Source organism: Microtus pennsylvanicus, chromosome 13, assembly GCF_037038515.1.
Source record: "Microtus pennsylvanicus isolate mMicPen1 chromosome 13, mMicPen1.hap1, whole genome shotgun sequence".
In the NCBI taxonomy this organism is placed as follows: Eukaryota; Metazoa; Chordata; class Mammalia; order Rodentia; family Cricetidae; genus Microtus; species Microtus pennsylvanicus.
In genome coordinates, this window is record NC_134591.1 from 79,971,933 (window position 1) to 79,988,627 (window position 16,695).

General features: G+C 58.2%; 2 protein-coding genes across 6 annotated transcripts; one reads left to right on the forward strand and one right to left on the reverse strand.

Moving 5' to 3' along the window:
- The first annotated feature begins 1,525 nt into the window (after positions 1 to 1,525).
- On the forward strand, positions 1,526 to 12,136 carry Gpr153 (G protein-coupled receptor 153). 2 transcript variants are annotated; one of them, XM_075945484.1, is made up of 6 exons: positions 1,526 to 1,793; positions 5,285 to 5,742; positions 6,027 to 6,456; positions 8,439 to 8,631; positions 9,028 to 9,212; positions 9,583 to 12,136. In XM_075945484.1, the coding sequence occupies exons 2-6, from the start codon at positions 5,387 to 5,389 to the stop codon at positions 10,312 to 10,314; spliced, it is 1,896 nt and encodes a 631-aa protein (XP_075801599.1). In that variant the 5' UTR covers positions 1,526 to 1,793; positions 5,285 to 5,386; the 3' UTR covers positions 10,315 to 12,136. The 2 variants fall into 2 exon arrangements, with proteins under 2 accessions (XP_075801599.1, XP_075801600.1); XM_075945485.1 differs by having other exon boundaries at positions 9,652 to 12,136.
- Positions 12,137 to 12,791: 655 nt separating this feature from the next.
- Positions 12,792 to 15,290, reverse strand: Hes3 (hes family bHLH transcription factor 3). Of its 4 annotated transcripts, none has more exons than XM_075945658.1 (5): positions 15,151 to 15,290; positions 14,611 to 14,706; positions 14,450 to 14,516; positions 13,649 to 14,009; positions 12,792 to 13,368 (listed from the first exon to the last, which is right to left on the reverse strand). In XM_075945658.1, the coding sequence occupies exons 2-5, from the start codon at positions 14,689 to 14,691 to the stop codon at positions 13,047 to 13,049; spliced, it is 831 nt and encodes a 276-aa protein (XP_075801773.1). In that variant the 5' UTR covers positions 14,692 to 14,706; positions 15,151 to 15,290; the 3' UTR covers positions 12,792 to 13,046. The 4 variants fall into 4 exon arrangements, with proteins under 4 accessions (XP_075801773.1, XP_075801772.1, XP_075801771.1 ...); XM_075945657.1 differs by having other exon boundaries at positions 14,450 to 14,531; XM_075945656.1 differs by lacking the exon at positions 15,151 to 15,290 and adding an exon at positions 14,827 to 14,951 and having other exon boundaries at positions 14,450 to 14,531.
- Positions 15,291 to 16,695: the final 1,405 nt, after the last annotated feature.

The following is a 16,695-nucleotide window of genomic DNA, read 5'->3' on the forward strand; positions in this document are numbered from 1 at the left end:
GGACTCCACCCCCTGCCTACCAAACAGCCAGAGGTGGCGCCTGGGTTTATCCCTGAAGCCCAAACATCTGTCCCACCGCACGGGGAAGGCAAAGTGTCCTGCCAACAGCTGCAGCCTATCATACAGCTCCCTGAGGCCCCTGGAGGAAGAACCCGGCTCCAGATGTGCAGAAACAACAGCCAAGAGCTTCAGCTTCGGAATCTGTCTCGGCCTGGGTCCCAGAAGACGGGGTTACTTCCTGCCTGGAAGTAGGAGAGAGGACCAGCTCTCTCACATAGAGCCACATCAACTCTGCCTTTAGGTCTCCAGCCTAGGCCACAGGGACAGTCTTGATACAGTGATGAGGCCACTCTCGGGCCAGCAGAAAGCACACTAGCAAGATCTGTGAACCCAGACCCACCATGGCATCCTAAGCAGGACCTAGGCCTTGGGCTCCCTGAGGCATGTCCTTCATAGACCCAGCAATAAAATGCTACACTTGGTTACAACCGCCCTCTGCTGGCAATCTATTTATAACCAGGGTCGACTGCACGGGAAACCCTGGGGAGTGTTGAGGACACACCTAGAGCCTTCCCAGGCCCTGCATATTACTATGAACCCTCTATTAAAAAATGTCGGCTTCTGAGGAGTGACCCTAAGGCCCACCTGGCACCCAGGGACAGAAGTAAGCTCCTGAGTGAGGGTAGCTTGCAGGACACCAGGCATCTGTTGGATTGCAGCTAAGGTGTGTCTGGTCCTTGGTACCCATCTTCCTGTGGGCACAGGGAGGCAAAGGATGGTCGTGTCCCACACAACCCTGATTGGCCCGGAAGATTTTGTGCCAGTTGTGTCACCTGGATGGGGTCAGGATGTCAGCTCTGCTCTGACTGGAGAGGTCTGAAGAGTTCCTGTGGAGAACAGGACACATCCCTCACATAGGAGCTGGGCAGTGTAGGGGTGACAAGCCTCACCAGAAGTGTTGACAGAAGGTGGGTTCTGCTAATCAGCTTGGTTGACCCAAGCGTCAGAGGGGACAAGGCTGAGTCCACCGGTGAGGGTCAGTCACCCTGCAGCCCCGAGGTTCCCGCACTGTTCCCAGCAGCGCCCAAGGCACAGGTATTAAGTTGGAACCTTTGGTTGGCCCAACCCTGCCTCCTGCTACTCTGATTCCTAGAAGCCACTAGTCCTCAGGCGCATGAATCCTGTCCCTCCTTGTCAAGGATGCTAACATGACATGGCTTCCTCCCTGACTCCCCATATCCCCTGTCCTGTGTTCTCCACCTCCAAACTCCCCTTTCTCTGGCCTGCGAGGCCCGCCCTTCAACTCCAGGCGGTTTAGGGGCAGCCGCGCGAGTGACCCAGTCCCTAAAGGCCCCAACGTGGGCGGGTCCCGTCGTCCGCTCTAAGGGATTTCAGTGCGGCTGCTGGGGCTACGTGGCTTTCGGGAGTGGGGGGCCAGCGCGACGCGGCCGGGAAGGCGGGGCGCGGCCAGGGGGCGGCGCGGAGGCCCCGGCAGAGGCATGCGCCGTGGACCGCCCCCCGCCCCCGGCCGCTTGAGCTCAGCCAGCGGAGCGGCGGGAGCCGAGCGCGGTCGCGGCGGAGGCGGTGCCCAGGGAGGGAGGACGGCGGGGCCGAGCACAGCGCAGCGCTCTGGCCATCGGCAGCCGCCGCCAGGATGCCCCGACCCGCGGGCTGCTCCTCCGCCAGCCACCCCCGCAGCCCCTGGCGGCGGGGTCTCAGTGCCAGGGCGCGGGAACCGCAGCCGGAGCCGGAGGCGGGAGCAGCGAGCTAGAGCCTCGGGCGCCCGAATGTGGGTGAGCGCCGCCGCCCCGGCCCAGGGGCACCGAAGGGGAAATCCGGACGGGAGGACGGGACAAGAAGGCTCTGAGAGCACCTGGTGGGACGTGGGGTTCGTCGGAGTGGCCGTGGACAGCCTTTAGGGCCAGATCGCCCCACCACCACCAACTTGGGGACCTTCAGGGTAACTTCTCCAAGCCAGCCTCTCCCTCGGCTCCCCGCCTCCAGGGCTGGCAGCGCAGTCCTTGGCTGCTGGCAGCAGGCAGGCGTGGCTACTTTATGGGTCCCAGGCCCCTATGCCCAACGCAAACTGAGGGTGCGGGTTTGAGACACAGTCCCACCCCTAAGCGGCTCCCCAGGCCGTCGCTTGGACGCGCCCTCGGGGCTGGAAACTGGAAGATCTATAAGAGCCAGGCCGGCAGGGATGCGCCTTTTAGGGGCGGGTAAAAATACCAACCGAACCCCGGGAGACCGAAACCTTTAAGTGGGGTGTCAAGAGGCGTACACTGCGCTCTGTGCCCTGGGCCGCCGTCCATCTGAGCCTTTGGAGACCTTTAGGCAGACCAGAGGCCAGCTATGAGGCGATATCACCAAGCGTAGGCTTTTCGGAGACCGGTGGGCGCAGCCCGAACCCGGGGAATCCTTTCAAGTTCTGGGTTCTCTTTGTTGCGCAATACAGCCCCGGGGCTGAGCGGCCTCATTGGCCCGGGGTCGTGACGTCACGGCCTGGCCCTGCCCGCCGACCCTGCGGAGGGAGGAGGCTTCAAGGCCTGTGAGGGTCTCTGGATGGTCTCACCTGTTTTGTGGCCTGCCTTGGGGGAGGGCGATTTGAGGGGGTTCCCGGTAAGGAGGTGGGAAGCGTCCTCCTGGAAATGTTGGAGACGCTTGGAATCCATTGCAGAAGGAGCTTTGCTGGCTAGAGTCGCCAAATCGCGGTGGGGCCCAGTGGGGTCTGGCCCCCAGTGACTGCTGCTGTGGGCGTCAACTGCGTGTCCCCACCGGCTCTTCACTTAAGAGGATCTAGTATCCGTCCCCCTCCCCAACTCTACAGAACATCCCTCTCCTCCCAGAACACAGCCTCCAGGATTCCTGGGGTCAAATATGGCCTGTCCTGGCCCATTGCTCTCAGCTGCCCTCAGCTTGGTTAGGATCTATTCTTCAGGGATGAGCAGCTCAGACAGCCCTAGCTTCTAGGAGCAGTGAAGTACCTTGTTGGGGACTTTTTAGAAGGACTTGGAGACCATGACGTTGGTGTCGGATGCACGCAGTTTGAATCCTGGCTCGGGTTCATAAAGACGTTGGCAGGTGATTTATCACTCTGCCTCCATCGAAATGCCTTTCTGTCGTGAGAAATGTGCCTCTCTCACCACCGGTACCCGGGTCTCTGTCCTCTAGACCACTGAATTGAAGGCCGGGTGAGGACCTCGGTTTGGCTCTACTCCATGCTTCCCTTTGGCCTAGGGAAGTGTTTACTGACGGCTCACTGTGCCTCTGGCTCCGATCTAAGTACTTTGCCTGGCAGAGTGCACCAACTCTCTTCAAGAAAGGCACTGTTGTCTCATTTATGGATTAACGGAGGTGCAGGGGTGGTATCAAGTAACAAGCCGGGAGCTGGGGCTGGACTCCAGCTTCCTGAGGCCAGTCCACAAAGCTCTTCCTCTCTCACCTTTGTGGAGTCTGGTCTGCAGCTGAGAAGGTTGGCTAGACCCAGATGCTGGGGGAGGTTTCAGTCGGATAGGGCCACCCTGCTGCCCACCCTAGTCTCTGCAAGCATCCACCTAATGTTTGGGCAGAAGCTGCCCTGCCTGCAGCAGGCAGTAGTAGACCCTTCCTCAGGGTCAGAGTCTGGGCAGGCCTGGGGCAGACACACAAAACAAACGAAGAGTCCACAGCAGGCTTAAAGAACTGTGCACACAAGGGCTGGGTGTGGCGCACGCCTTTAATCCCGCACTGGGGAGGCAGAGGCAGGAGGATCTCTGGACGTTTAAGGCCAGCCTGGTCTACAGAGCGAGCTCCAGTACAGCCAAGGCTACATTGAGTGATCTTGTCTCAAAATTATTTTTTTTTAAAGAAAAGAAATTGTAGACAAGACCTGCAGAGAATGCCTGCTCTGTTGGCCAGGACAATTTGGTTTTCCCTGCCTGAGAGCTGGGAAGCGTGGCTGCAGTTGTCTCTCCATCCCCAGCTGGAGGCACCGTGTGAGGCTGAGTGTGTGCTGGGTCCTGAGCAGTGCAGCTAATAGGGCTGCAGGGAGCCTTCACTTAGCATGGAGACCCTCTGCATGCTGCCTGCTCCAGGATGCAGTGCTTCACACGGGGAGCACAAGCTGGACGAGGGAGGGACAGGAGGACCTGCCAATCAGCCTTCTAGTAGTGTATGACACCTCCCCTACATGTTTACCTCCTGCCCGGCATCATATGTCCCTCAATCCCAGCTGAAGACTCCAGGACAACACTAGTCCATAGCTCCCTCTGGGTGAGATCCAGGCCGAGAACGTGGTGCTGATACCTTACAGCCCCCGCTGGGAGTGGAACCCGCTCCCAGCCCACTGCTGTCTCCTATAGCCCCCGCTGGGTGTGGGACCCGGCTCCCAGAACTCTGCTGTCCCCTACATTACCCACCAGGAGTGGGACCTGGCTCCCAGCACACTGCTGGCCCCCTCACAGCACCCGCTGGGTGGTACCTGGGCCCTAGGCTTTTGAGATATGCTGTCTGCTGTCTGTTCCCTTAGCTTCCCCACAGAACCAGCATAGTGCTCCTCAGGATGGGGCCCTGATCCCCCGGCCCCACAGCCTGTGATGCAGATCTGGTCACAGTCTCTGGCTGTGCCAGGGTCTGTGCAGGGGCCCACTATGAGAGATGGTCTACCCACCCTCAGGGTGGGTGTGAGAGTGGTGGCCAGCTCATGTCTACCTCACAGGTTACCTGGGGGATCAGAGAAGGCAAAGGGAGGTATGGGGGGCTGGGTAAATGCTCAAAGTGCCTGGGATGTCTGTGTAGGGATGGTGAGAGGGCTCGCTATGAGACATTACCTGGTCTACACTGCAGTTCAAGGCCAGGCTCTCCAGGGTTGCATAGTGAGACATTGTCCCTTAAAACCCCAGACTGAGGATGGAAAGATGGCTCAGCAATGAAGAACACTTGTGTTTCCAGAGGACCTGGGTTCAGTTCCCAGCACCCTCATCCAGTGGCTTACACCCACCCGTAACTCCAGTTCCAGGGGTTCTGATGCCCTCTTCTGGACTCTGACGGCACTGCATGCGTATAGTACAAACGCTGAACGTACATTACATAAATCTTATAAAGAAAACTCAGGGGCAGTGAGAGAATGTGTACTTACTCAGCACCCCTGTATACCGCCCCTTGGGCCTCCTGCCCAACAACTTATGAGTTTCTTCTGGGACAGCAGCCTGGTGTAAGCCAGGGCCGTACAGGACTCTCCGCCTCTCCTTTGGAGCTCTGTGCTGTTGTCTGATATCTCACTGAGTGTCCATTGCTCCCTCCCCAGCTGCTTGTGGCCCCTGGCATCACCAAGCCCCGAAGTGTGAGGGCTGCTGCATCGTGAGGAGGAGGAGGATGCCTCAGCCACTCGCCAGCTCCCGTCTGCACCATGAGTGATGAGCGGCGGCTGCCTGGCAGTGCGGTAGGCTGGCTGGCGTGTGGAGGCCTGTCGCTGCTAGCCAACGCCTGGGGCATCCTCAGTGTGGGTGCCAAGCAGAGGAAGTGGAAGCCTCTGGAGTTCCTGCTGTGCACACTGGCAGCCACCCACATGCTCAATGTGGCGGTGCCCATTGCCACCTACGCCGTCGTGCAGCTGCGGAGGCAGCGTCCCGACTATGAGTGGAACGAGGGCCTCTGTAAGGTGTTCGTGTCCACCTTCTACACCCTCACTCTAGCCACCTGCTTCTCCGTCACCTCCATCGCCTACCACCGCATGTGGATGGTCCGCTGGCCAGTCAACTACCGGTGAGCACCGACGTCTGGGTGTGCTGTGCCAGGATGGGTGAGAAGGTCCAGGACTGCAGGGGGGGCATGCAGGTAGGGGTGCTCATGACTGAACAGGGGTGTCACGGCACACAAATGCCTGACGAGAGGGACAGGTGCACGAATGGCTGTCCAGTGAGGAACCAAGGTCCTGCAGTGCTGGCTGGGTAGAGACCGTACTGTCAGTGGGGAAGGTTTGTCAGGGCCCTCTGTGGTCCCTTGGTGAGTAACGCCAGGTTTCTCTGTCCTGCCCTGCCCCATGCCAGGCTGAGCAATGCCAAGAAGCAGGCGGTGCACACAGTCATGGGCATCTGGATGGTGTCTTTTATCCTTTCGGCCCTTCCTGCCGTTGGCTGGCACGACACCAGTGAGCGCTTCTACACCCACGGCTGCCGCTTCATCGTGGCTGAGATAGGCCTTGGCTTCGGCGTCTGCTTCTTGCTACTGGTGGGTGGCAGCGTGGCCATGGGCATGGTCTGCACAGCCATTGCCCTCTTCCAGACACTGACCACGCAGGTGGGGCACCGGGCAGACCGCCGTGCCTTCACCGTGCCCACCATCGTGGTGGAGGATACGCAGGGCAAGCGTCGCTCCTCCATTGACGGCTCGGAGCCTGCCAAGACCTCGCTGCAGATTACGGGCCTGGTGGTCACCATCGTGGTCATCTATGACTGCCTCATGGGCTTCCCTGTGCTGGTGGGTGAGGCTGTTGGGTAGGGAGCTTCTAGGACAGCCTAGGTACTGCATCAGGTGGCTGAAACCTCAGGCTTGACTTCTGAGCTGTGAATTATCGCTCCCATTTTACAGATTTGGAAGGCAGAGTTCAGAGAGGTTGAGAACCTGCCTAAAGTCAGGGTAGATGTGATGAGACTTGAGCCCTTGTCAGCTGAATAGGTAGGGTCTTTTTGTCACACCACAGAGGTACTTTCTCCCCTCCCTCAAGGCCCTTTCCATGAGAAGCAATGCAACTGCCTTTCCCTGCCCAGGTCCCAGGATGTGGCCGGTAGGTAGAGTAGGTAGGGGACGTTGAATTGGTATAGGGCAGGCCCCTAACACCTTCTCTGAAGTTGCACTTCCTTGTAAGCCTGGAGAAGGTAAATGAAAGGCTCCCTAGATGAAGGCCTTGCTAGCCACGGTGCAGTGGGACTGCCTGCAGTTCGCGGAACAGCTTGGACTAGGCTGGCTCAAGATTGAAGTTTACACTCAGTAAATAGCTCCTGTCTTACTCCTGCCTCAAAAGGTCTGGGAGAGAAAGAGCCAGACCAGAGCCAGCCTGCCCACATAGCCTTGAGTTGCTGCTGGACACAGTCCCAGAGAAGACCCAGATCCAGGGCAGCTTCAGAATCAAGGGCCTCTCGGGCAGCATCCCAGGCTCTCTCTGACACTCTGCCCCCAGCAGGCCAATCACCCTCCGCCTCTAGGGTCCTCACCTACAGTGGGGCCTTTATGTCAATAGTAAGAGCTAAGAAACTGCCCTGAGTAGCACAAAGCCCTGAAAAGACAGGAGGGGCCACCCCAGCATGTTCTCGGAGCTGGGAAGTGGGTGCCATCGATGGAGCCCCTCCACTTGTCACAAGGCTTATCAACAGTTCTTATTCAGGGCTGGAGAGATGGTTCGGTAGTTAAGAACACGGCTGTTAGCCGGGCGGTGGTGGCGCACGCCTTTAATCCCAGCACTCGGAAGGCAGAGGCAGGCGGATCTCTGTGAGTTCGAGACCAGCCTGGTCTACAAGAGCTAGTTCCAGGATAGGCTCCAAAACCACAGAGAAACTCTGTCTCGAAAAACCAAAAAAAAAAAAAAAAAAAAAAAAAAAAAAAAAAAAAAAAAAAAGAACAAGAACACGGCTGTTCCTGCAGAGGACCTGGGTTTTGTTCCCTCCCAGTATCCACATGGTGATTCACAGCTACCCATAGGCACGCCTGTGGTGTACATACATGCAGGCAAAACACACATAAATAAATGCTTTAAAGAGTGAAACTAGCCAAGCACTGGTGGTGCATGCCTTTAATCCCTGCACTTGGGAGGCAGAGGTAGGCCTCTCTGTAAGTTCCAGGCCAGCCTGGTCTACAGCGTGAGTTCCAGGACAGACTCCAAGGCTACAGAGAAACCCTGTCTCAAGAGAAAGGAAGGAAAAAAAAGCCCATTTCACAGATGATGAAATGGAGCCCCTGAGAAATCCAGCGGCTTTCCAAGGATTACACAGATCACAGAACAGACACGCTGTGCCCATTTTTGCTTTGTTGCAGCATCGTTAAACACTTCCCAAACTGAGGAGGGGACCCTGGGAAGAGCCCTTTGGCTGCCGGGGCTCCTCTGGACTCTGAGCTTGGAGGGCCAGAGCTAAGGAGGCCATTGGCCCAGGAAGATATGGCAGGGACAGAAACAGGCTTGAGGCCTGTTTTTCCTGGCCTGTTCCTTTGCAGGCAGATGGCAGTAACTCACGTCACATCATCCCATTGGCACCCGTGAGGCTGCTGCCCGCACACTGAGGGGTGACATGCACAACTGAGCTATACTCAGGGTGGGCACGGCCCACCTAGTTTCCTGCAGCCACCACCTAGTCCTCCTTTTCCTCTGGGCAGTGGGTTATGGGTTCTGCCATGCCGGTGGTGCAGCTGTAGCTAGGAGGGATGTTGTAGGGAGGGCCCTGTAGGTCAGGCTAGCCCTGTGCCCACAGGTGGTGAGCTTCAGTAGCCTGCGGGCTGATGCCTCGGCGCCCTGGATGGTACTGTGTGTCCTGTGGTGCTCGGTGGCCCAGGCCTTGCTGCTCCCTGTCTTCCTCTGGACCTGTGACCGCTACCGGGCAGACCTCAAGGCAGTCTGGGAGAAGTGCATGGCCCTGATGTCCAATGATGAGGACTCTGACAATGGTAAGGATAGCCTCGGGGTGGCCTCTGGGGAGGGCGGCGCTTGGGTGAGATCACTGGGTGTCAGATGAAATAGTCATTTGGTATATCCACCGCATGGCACTTAGGTGACCATGTTCACCACCACCAGATATTCCTGTAGTGATAGTCTGTGTACCAGGAGCTGTCAGCCTGTGGGGGTGTTTAGTCCCTTGGAGTTCCCACCCCAAATCTCAGAGGAGCAAAGAAGCACAATATGGCAGCCTTCAGCCTCACAGCTAAAGTGTTCTGTAGCTGGGATTTGAACTCTGAACCTTGCCTGCCCTTTCTGCAAACAAGTCCCTTCCTTATGGGGATCCCTAAAAACCTTCCTGTTGCTCCCACGTTGTCATGGTGCCATGCTTCCGTCCTGTCCTGCAGAGATCAGCTTAGATGGCAGCATCTCCCCCGACCAAGTATTGGAGCGCTCCCTTGACTACAGCTACGGAGGTGACTTCGTGGCTTTGGACAGGATGGCCAAGTATGAGCTCTCTGCCTTGGAGGGAGGCTTACCCCAGCTCTATCCTCTGCGGCCCCTGCAGGAGGATCGGATGCAGTATCTGCAGGTAAGGTTGAGGCAGAACAGAGGGGCCTCAAAAGTCTCTCTCTCTCTCCCTCTGTCTCACTTGCTCGCTCTTGCTCTCGTTCTCTCTCCCTCTCTCGCTTGCATGCACGCACGCATGCACGCACGCAGAGATCAGTGGCAGTGGATGGCTGTCAGCCTTTGGTTTTTACCTCGAGGTCACAGTCTGTGCGGGTGGGCCCATCCCCGTGCCCTGGAAGAGGGATCCACTGATGTCTGGGAACCTTCCCATGAGACTTTCCAACTGACCCAAGCTCAGTCAACACCGAGTTTCAGAGAGGTTGTCACATGCCCCAAATCTCAAAGCACCGATCCAGGGGGTCCTAGTCCCTGACCCACACACTGCTCTGCAGGGCGCGGGGAGGCATCAGAGCGGGTTTCCAGGAGGGCAGCCCCGTTTCAGCCCGGCCGGGTGCTCGCAGGTCCCACCCACACGGCGGTTCTCCCACGATGACGCCGACGTATGGGCCGCCGTCCCGCTGCCCACTTTCCTGCCGCGCTGGAGCTCCGGCGAGGACCTGGCAGCCTTGGCACACCTAATGCTGCCCGCGGGGCCCGACCGGCGGCGCGGGAGCCTGCTGGCTTTCGCTGAGGACGCACCCCCATTCCGCCCGCGCCGTCGTTCGGCCGAGAGTCTGCTGTCCCTGCAGCCCTCGTCCGTGGATGGTGGCCTGCGTCGCACCCACGACTCGCCTCCGGGCAGCCCGCGTCGCCGACCCGGGCCCTGCGCCCGCTCCGCCTCGGTCTCGCTGCTGCCCGATGCCTTAGCGCTGACCGCCTTCGAGCTCGAGCCCCAGGCCCTGCGTCGTCTACCCGCCCCAGCGCGGCCCTTCCCGGCCGCCTCCTACTGCACAGGGCCTTGTGAGGTCCCGACGCCTCCTGGCGGCCGTGCGCAACGCAGCCATGGACGCAGGGCCACGCGCGCGCATGCGGGGCCCCTGCAGACCGGCCTGAGCGCGTCGTGGGGCGAGCCCGGAGGCTTGCACGTGGTGGGCGGTGGCAGCACCAGCAGCTTTCTGAGCTCGCCTTCCGAGTCCTCGGGCTACGTCACGCTGCACTCGGACTCACTGGGCTCTGCGTCCTAGGGCCCTCACGGGCCTCTCCAGAGACGCCATACAGATGGGAGAGGTGCTGCACCAAAGATGCCACCGCATGTGTTAGGAGCGCGGACAAGTGCCACCCACCCTAGGGGTGATTGGATGGTTGTCTCTGCGCCCCTCGTGTGGTTCCTTCCTTCTGATATCGCCTGGAGGAATGATGGCCGCCCTTGATGGCTGCATAGAACATAGACTTGCTGCTGAGCACAGCACCTCCCAGGAATGGACAGACTGTGCCTTTGAAGTGAGTGGCATCTGCACACTTGTTACACCTCCCCTAGCCCTCTGAGGCTAGACTGGGTATATAGGGGACTCTGAGACCCGTCCACCATGAGAAAGGACAAAGTCTGTTCTCGGAGAAACTTAAGCCAGAAGCTACAGGACGACATTCATCTTTACTGGCCCTGCATCTGCCTCCCCTCAAGGGTATGGCCTGTAGAGCTTTTGTGAGCACAGGGGTCTTCAGAACCCAAACAAGTTCTACTGAGCAGGCTTCCCTGTGACCTGCCTCAGTTTCCCTTCTCTGATGAGTGGATGACCATGATACATCTCTCAGGGCTGTTTGAAGAATAATCCTGGTCTATGTGCCCTCCTACTTGAATGGACCAGATGCGAGAGGTAGTCTAGGGCCTTTTGTGAGGGTTAGCCTTCAGCACGTGACCCCCGGATCTGAGGCCTCCCCATCTCAATGACCCTTGCCCTCTTGGAAACTCACCTTAGCTAAAGCACAACACCATGGGTATAACAGCCACCTTGGCCCCCATTAGTGTCCCCGTGCTCAAGACTCCACCGTATTGCCTGTCTCCCACTGTGCCGGCCACTCCCACTATGCCGGCCACTCCCACTATGCTGGCCACTTCTGTATCCTGCCATCAAGGCTGTGGGTACCCGGTGCAGAGAGCTGAAGCGATGGAAGTGGGCTTCCCTGTCTTGGTGCCCATCTCCAGCTTTGCCTCCCACCCATGCAGGCAAAGGCCCCACAAAAGGGTGTCCTCTACCCCTCCTCAGCCACAAAGAAGGGCTTTGCTCTTCTGGGTAGACCTCTCTCCGGGCTGTGCCAGGGACATAGGTCTTCCCTGGAAATACCCAGGCTGTGAGCTGGGAAAGGGTAGCACTGCCATGTCAGGTCTGGAGATGGTCTTAAGGCCAGCACAGAGCAGCCTGTGCCCCCTTTTTCACTGCCCAATGGCCAGGCCCATCTCCTCTCCCTCTCCAGGCAGAGTTCCAACTCCAGCTGGGGATGGTGGTGGGTGACTGCCCTATCCTAGGCCTCAGAGGTCCCTGTAGTCCCTGGGTATGGGGTCAGTGAAAGATAAGCCACCCCAAATGAGCAGAGCAGGAGACTGCAGTCTGTCCATCTCTGGACGTGGGAGAAGCTTCCTCTGGCCCATTTGCTGCTGTGCCTTTAGGGACTGATGTCATGTGGGTAGGGGCAGAGGCCACCAGCTAGCCGCTGTCTGCCTCACCGGCCTCAAATCGTCAATTTATCACCTTCAGTTTTCACTCTGTTTTGTATTCAATGGCAATACTTGTAACGGGGACATGGTCCCCCCAAGTCTCTTCTACTTTTTACAAAACTTTAAGGGCAAACCCCAAGCAGCAGAACACCCTAGGCCCTAGGGCTCTTTCCCAGTCCTTGTTCAGCCTCCCTGTTTGCTGACGCCTGTAAGGACCTTGGCCACGGGTTACCGCTAAGAACGCTAACTGTATACCACCGTCCAGCCCGGAGTCAGGGATTCGTTTGTAGATTTTTGAAAAACAGCTTTTCTCTTCTGTACAGGACCCAATAAAAAAAAATGTCCTCATGGTTTGCACACAGCCTTCTGAGGCTGGTTCACGGAAACCTGTCTTTGCAGCCCAAACCAGCTACTCCCCTGACGTCTAGACCGGTGTACCATTCCCTTGGACTTGCCATTTCTCCAAGCAGGTGCTGCAGTCCTGGCCAGAAAGACAGACCTGGGCCCACAACCCTAGGAAGCAGCGGGTGGGCCCCAAAGCCCACCAGTCAGAGAAAGGTCCTCTGACACGGGTGGCAACCTGACCTGTGCGTGGGACCAGGGTTTGGTCGCCCCTGTGAGGTTGTCTCAGTACCTCTACGACTGGCTTGGACACCTCGCTCTCAGACTCTGGTGGAATTCACCGACCACTCCTTCCTGGTCCTCGCTGAGAGGCCGCCACCTAGCGGTAGAGGAGAGAAAAGTCTTCGCTTTTCTCCCACCAGCTTGGCTGACCAGAGGCCACCTTGAGATGGCCAGGGCTGGGCTCTGTACTGGTCCTTGCTCCAGAAAGCCCGCGGTGTGGGGATGGGTTAGTGTGGGAGAGCCAAGTTGCGGAGAATCCTGAGTAGACCAGAGCGTGTTTATCGGCAGGGCAAGAGCCGCCCCAAACTTGATATTACGTGGTACACTCACGTCTCGGCCTCTGTACAAACAGCCAGTCTTTATTCAGAATTGCACGTTGGTACTAGGAGGTGCTGGACCCCAGGCTGGCCCACGACAGGAGCCTGGGAGAGAAAAGATCTCCTCTGTAGTCGCAGCTCATGGTAACAGGTGCAAGAGCCTAGGGCTCAGAAGGCGCTATGTGGTCCCAGGCACCCGTCTTTTCAGAACATAAAATGCGCAGCTCTCGGAAGTGCGGAGCTTTGCACGGGCGGTGCCACGCAGCGATGGGTGGGCCCTGGGATTGTGGCGAAGCAGCGACATTGGCGCACTCAATGCACCTTAGGGGCGGAGCCCCTGCTCTGCACCAGCACCCTGCGAAGGGAGGATCTTGGAGAGAGCGCCCACAGGGTGGGCCCCGTGCGGAGGCGGAGAAGGTCTTGGGTGGGGGTGGAATGGAATGGGAGCCCCTCGCTGGAGGGGCGGGGCTCTGCGCGCTTTGTGCCCGTGGGAACGGAGCGCTCGAGGCCGGTTGAATGGACCAGGGCGGGGCAGCGATTCTCCTCGCTGTGAGGGGTCCGCTCTGCGCTGTTGGCAATCGCGACCTTCCCACCGTGACACAGTCGTGGAGAGGGGGGTCGGGCGGAATGCCAGCCCCGGGTCCCTGGGAAAGGGGCACATTCCACACGTCCTCTCCTAGCTCCACTGGAGGTGGGAGGAGGGAGCTGATCTGGCTGGTGGGTGGGACCGGTGTGGGTGAATTCACATTGACTACATCCGCAAGTGGCTGCGTGGATTTTTCTGCAGCCCCACCAGGCCACCGATGGAAAGAGTTCCTGCAGTCACCATAGGGGCGCCCCAAATAGTTTCTGTGTCCCCAGACTAGACAGCGGGTGATGGGGCAGGGGAAGGGTCTTGAGTCTGAATCCTTGCCAGGGACTCACCAAGGACGCCACACCTCAAGCCCGGGTCTCGGGTTCTCGGTTTGGCAGTTTGACGCTGGTTGTGGTGCGGGAACGCCGGTAGAGGACTCGGGGAGACCTCTAGGGAGAGGGAACGGGGACAGCGTGGACTGGGAGTCACCTGCAGCGGAAGCAGGGGCCCAGATGGCCGGGAGGCAGGGCCTGAGAATAGAGACCGTCGGCGGGCTGGCGCTGTCCATGGTGCTGCCTGCCCTGCGCTCGAGCACCAGGGGGCAGCGCAGGCCGCTGCCATCCTCGCCGTGCCGAAGCCGCTGGCTCACGCTGGGCAAGCAGCCTTGGAAGCCAGACGGGTGGTCGATCCCACTGGGTACTGGCCAGAGTCCTGAAGAAAGGAAGGGAGGAGAGGAGGGAACAGAAGAGGCATGGAGGATAAAAGGAAGGGAAGATGCTTAAGGACATCAAGGGAGAAGATGGTCTCCTGGGTGGGGCAGACTATGACCTATGCTCAAACTCAGGCTGCAAGGCTACAGACAGGCGAGACAGGCCTTAGCTGTCCTTCCCCACATCCACCCCAGCTAGGAGGTGGACCCTCCTCACCTACCTGTTCACCGGCTTTCTCCTTTGCCTATCCCCCATCCTACCCTAGGCTATCACTTGTAGCTCAGACGGCTGTCCAGCTCTCCATCCTCCTGCCTCAGCGTCCCAAGTGCTGGGTTTACTGGCAAACGATGCCACGCCTAGCCCCAAGACCCCATGGCTAGCTCTCACATGTCCCTCCCAGTGTCTCATTGTAGATCTTCGAGCCCTTACTTAATTAACTACCTTGCAATGAATTCTGAAGGCTTTTCATGTACTTGACACTCAGCTCCAGGATGTCAGCCTTTTCCAACTTCCGTTTCCGTATCTGCCAAGTCACAAGATGCTCTCTTAACAGGCAGACTGGGGAGGGCTGGAGCAGCCGCTCCCCTCCTCTCCTGCCTTACCTGATGTGAGTAGTGTCTCTCCAGAAGAGACTTGAGCTGCTCCAGTGACATATTGATGCGTGCACGGCGCTTCTTCTCCATCAGAGGCTTGGAGATCTGTGGGCCATCCGGTAGTCCTCAGAGGGAGAGCCCTAGCTTCCCAGGCCTCCATTTCCTCCACCCCAGGGGTTCCCACCCCGGGAGTCCTCATCCCAGACCCTTCAGGACCCCCCAGACCTTTCTGAAGCTGCTGGCTGAGCCACTGGGGTTGCCCCTTGACGTGGGCTCCGTGCCCATTTTGTGATGTCTGCGCAGACAGTAGGCTGTGGTGCCTTTATAGGGGTACCTCGTTTGCATGTCAATGAGGCTCTAGGAACTGGAAAAGCCCAGAGGGGGAGGGGAGGGGACAGAAAAGGGATGCGACACTGGAGAGCTGTCCCTGTGTCCTTCTATGGGGCCCCTTCCAATGGCCCAGGCTGCCTCTGGCTTTCAAGATGCTTCCTGTTTCCCTGAGGACTCTTTTTATTTATTTATTTTTTTAAAATTTCTTCCTTGACTCACCACTACTCTTTCAGTATGAAGACTTTTCCCAAACCCATCCTCTCCAGGCGTTGTTGAGCCAGCTACTGTAGGTTCTGAACCTCACCACAGTCTCTGCTTGCCAAGTCCTCGCTGCTTCTTATCTTCCAACATTCTTCTGGTGGTCCTCCAGTGTCACAAGGAGCTTTGTGGGCTGCATGCCACCCTAAATGATGACAACGGAGCCCTAGGTGTCCTAAGGCCGGATGAAGACAGCAAGGAGTGCTGGCCTTTCCTTTCACGCTCTGGCCACGCTGAGATGCTAAATTAGTCGCTCTAATGTCGGGACAATGTAGCAATTTTCTGCCTGTGGCTGCTCAAAGCCAGTAGCAAGTGGGGCCTGTGGGGGCCATGCGGCAACATGTGTCCCATTAAAGCATGCAGCCCGCCCGCAGGGCCACAACAGCCTCCTCCATCCAAGGACCCAGTGCCTGGAGTATTGACTGATAGGACCCAATGTAGAGGGGAGGCAGACCACCCCAGCCCCAGCCCTAGGCTTCCAGGCTTGTGACCCTGGTGAAGGACCAGTCTTTAAGAGGAAAAGCAACTGAACTGTGTGTGATAGCTTGCACCTTTAATCCCAGCATTCAGGAGGCAGAGGCAGACAGATCTCTGAGTTCGAGGCCAGCCTGGTCTATAGAGAGGATTTCAGGATGGACAGTGCTACACAGAGAAAACTTGTCTCCAAGGGGTGGGGGGCGGGATGGAGGAAGAGAACAACTGGGGTTCAGTTCTGTGTACGTTCTCTTAAGTTCAGTGGGTGGGGAGTCTGGGGTGGGGACCACTGATGCTCCGAGGACAGTCCAGACTGCATTGCATGTCCCTGTCTGCCTGTCCATTGTCCATGTTGTGAGGACACAAAAGGCCCTGAGACCACCTACTATATAGGAAAGGGCAGCAATCCCTCACTCCACTCCCATTGCATCCGGGAAGTCGGAATCACAGCTGTGACTGACAAGGCTGACCTCCAAGGAAATTTTTGGGTTCAAACCTAGATAACGCCTTTTCTTGCACTCTCTGGATCTTAGTTTGGGGGCCAGAAGACTGAAGTGGCATTCCTGACAATGCCTATGAGGCCAAAGAAGTCGCGCAAGTCCTACAGTTTTCTCTGTGGTCACGGAATGAAAACAATGACCTCTGTAGGGGCTCACGAGGATATTGCTGGGTGAAGACGCCCCCAAACCGGGCATCTTTCTGACCCCTTCACTCTCCCTCTCCCACCCCACTCTGGGCATTGACGGGCCTTGTCGGTGCTCTCCCAAGCGCCAAGCAGCGTGGAGAATCGAGACCCGCCCTCCCCCTTTCAGGCCTGGGCAAAGGCGACCAGAACTCTGGAACGTTCTCCTGCCCCCACCGCAGGGCGGGTGGACCAGGTCCGGCTGGGTTTGCACCCTGGGCTGGTGATGGGGCTGAAACCCAGTGGCGAGCGTTGCCACGCGCCGGGTAGCTTTAAAGCGCCAGGGCCAGCCAGGTCCGGACGGCCTCCGTGCGCCTAACTATGGCTTTGGGGAGGTGGCGGCGAGGTAC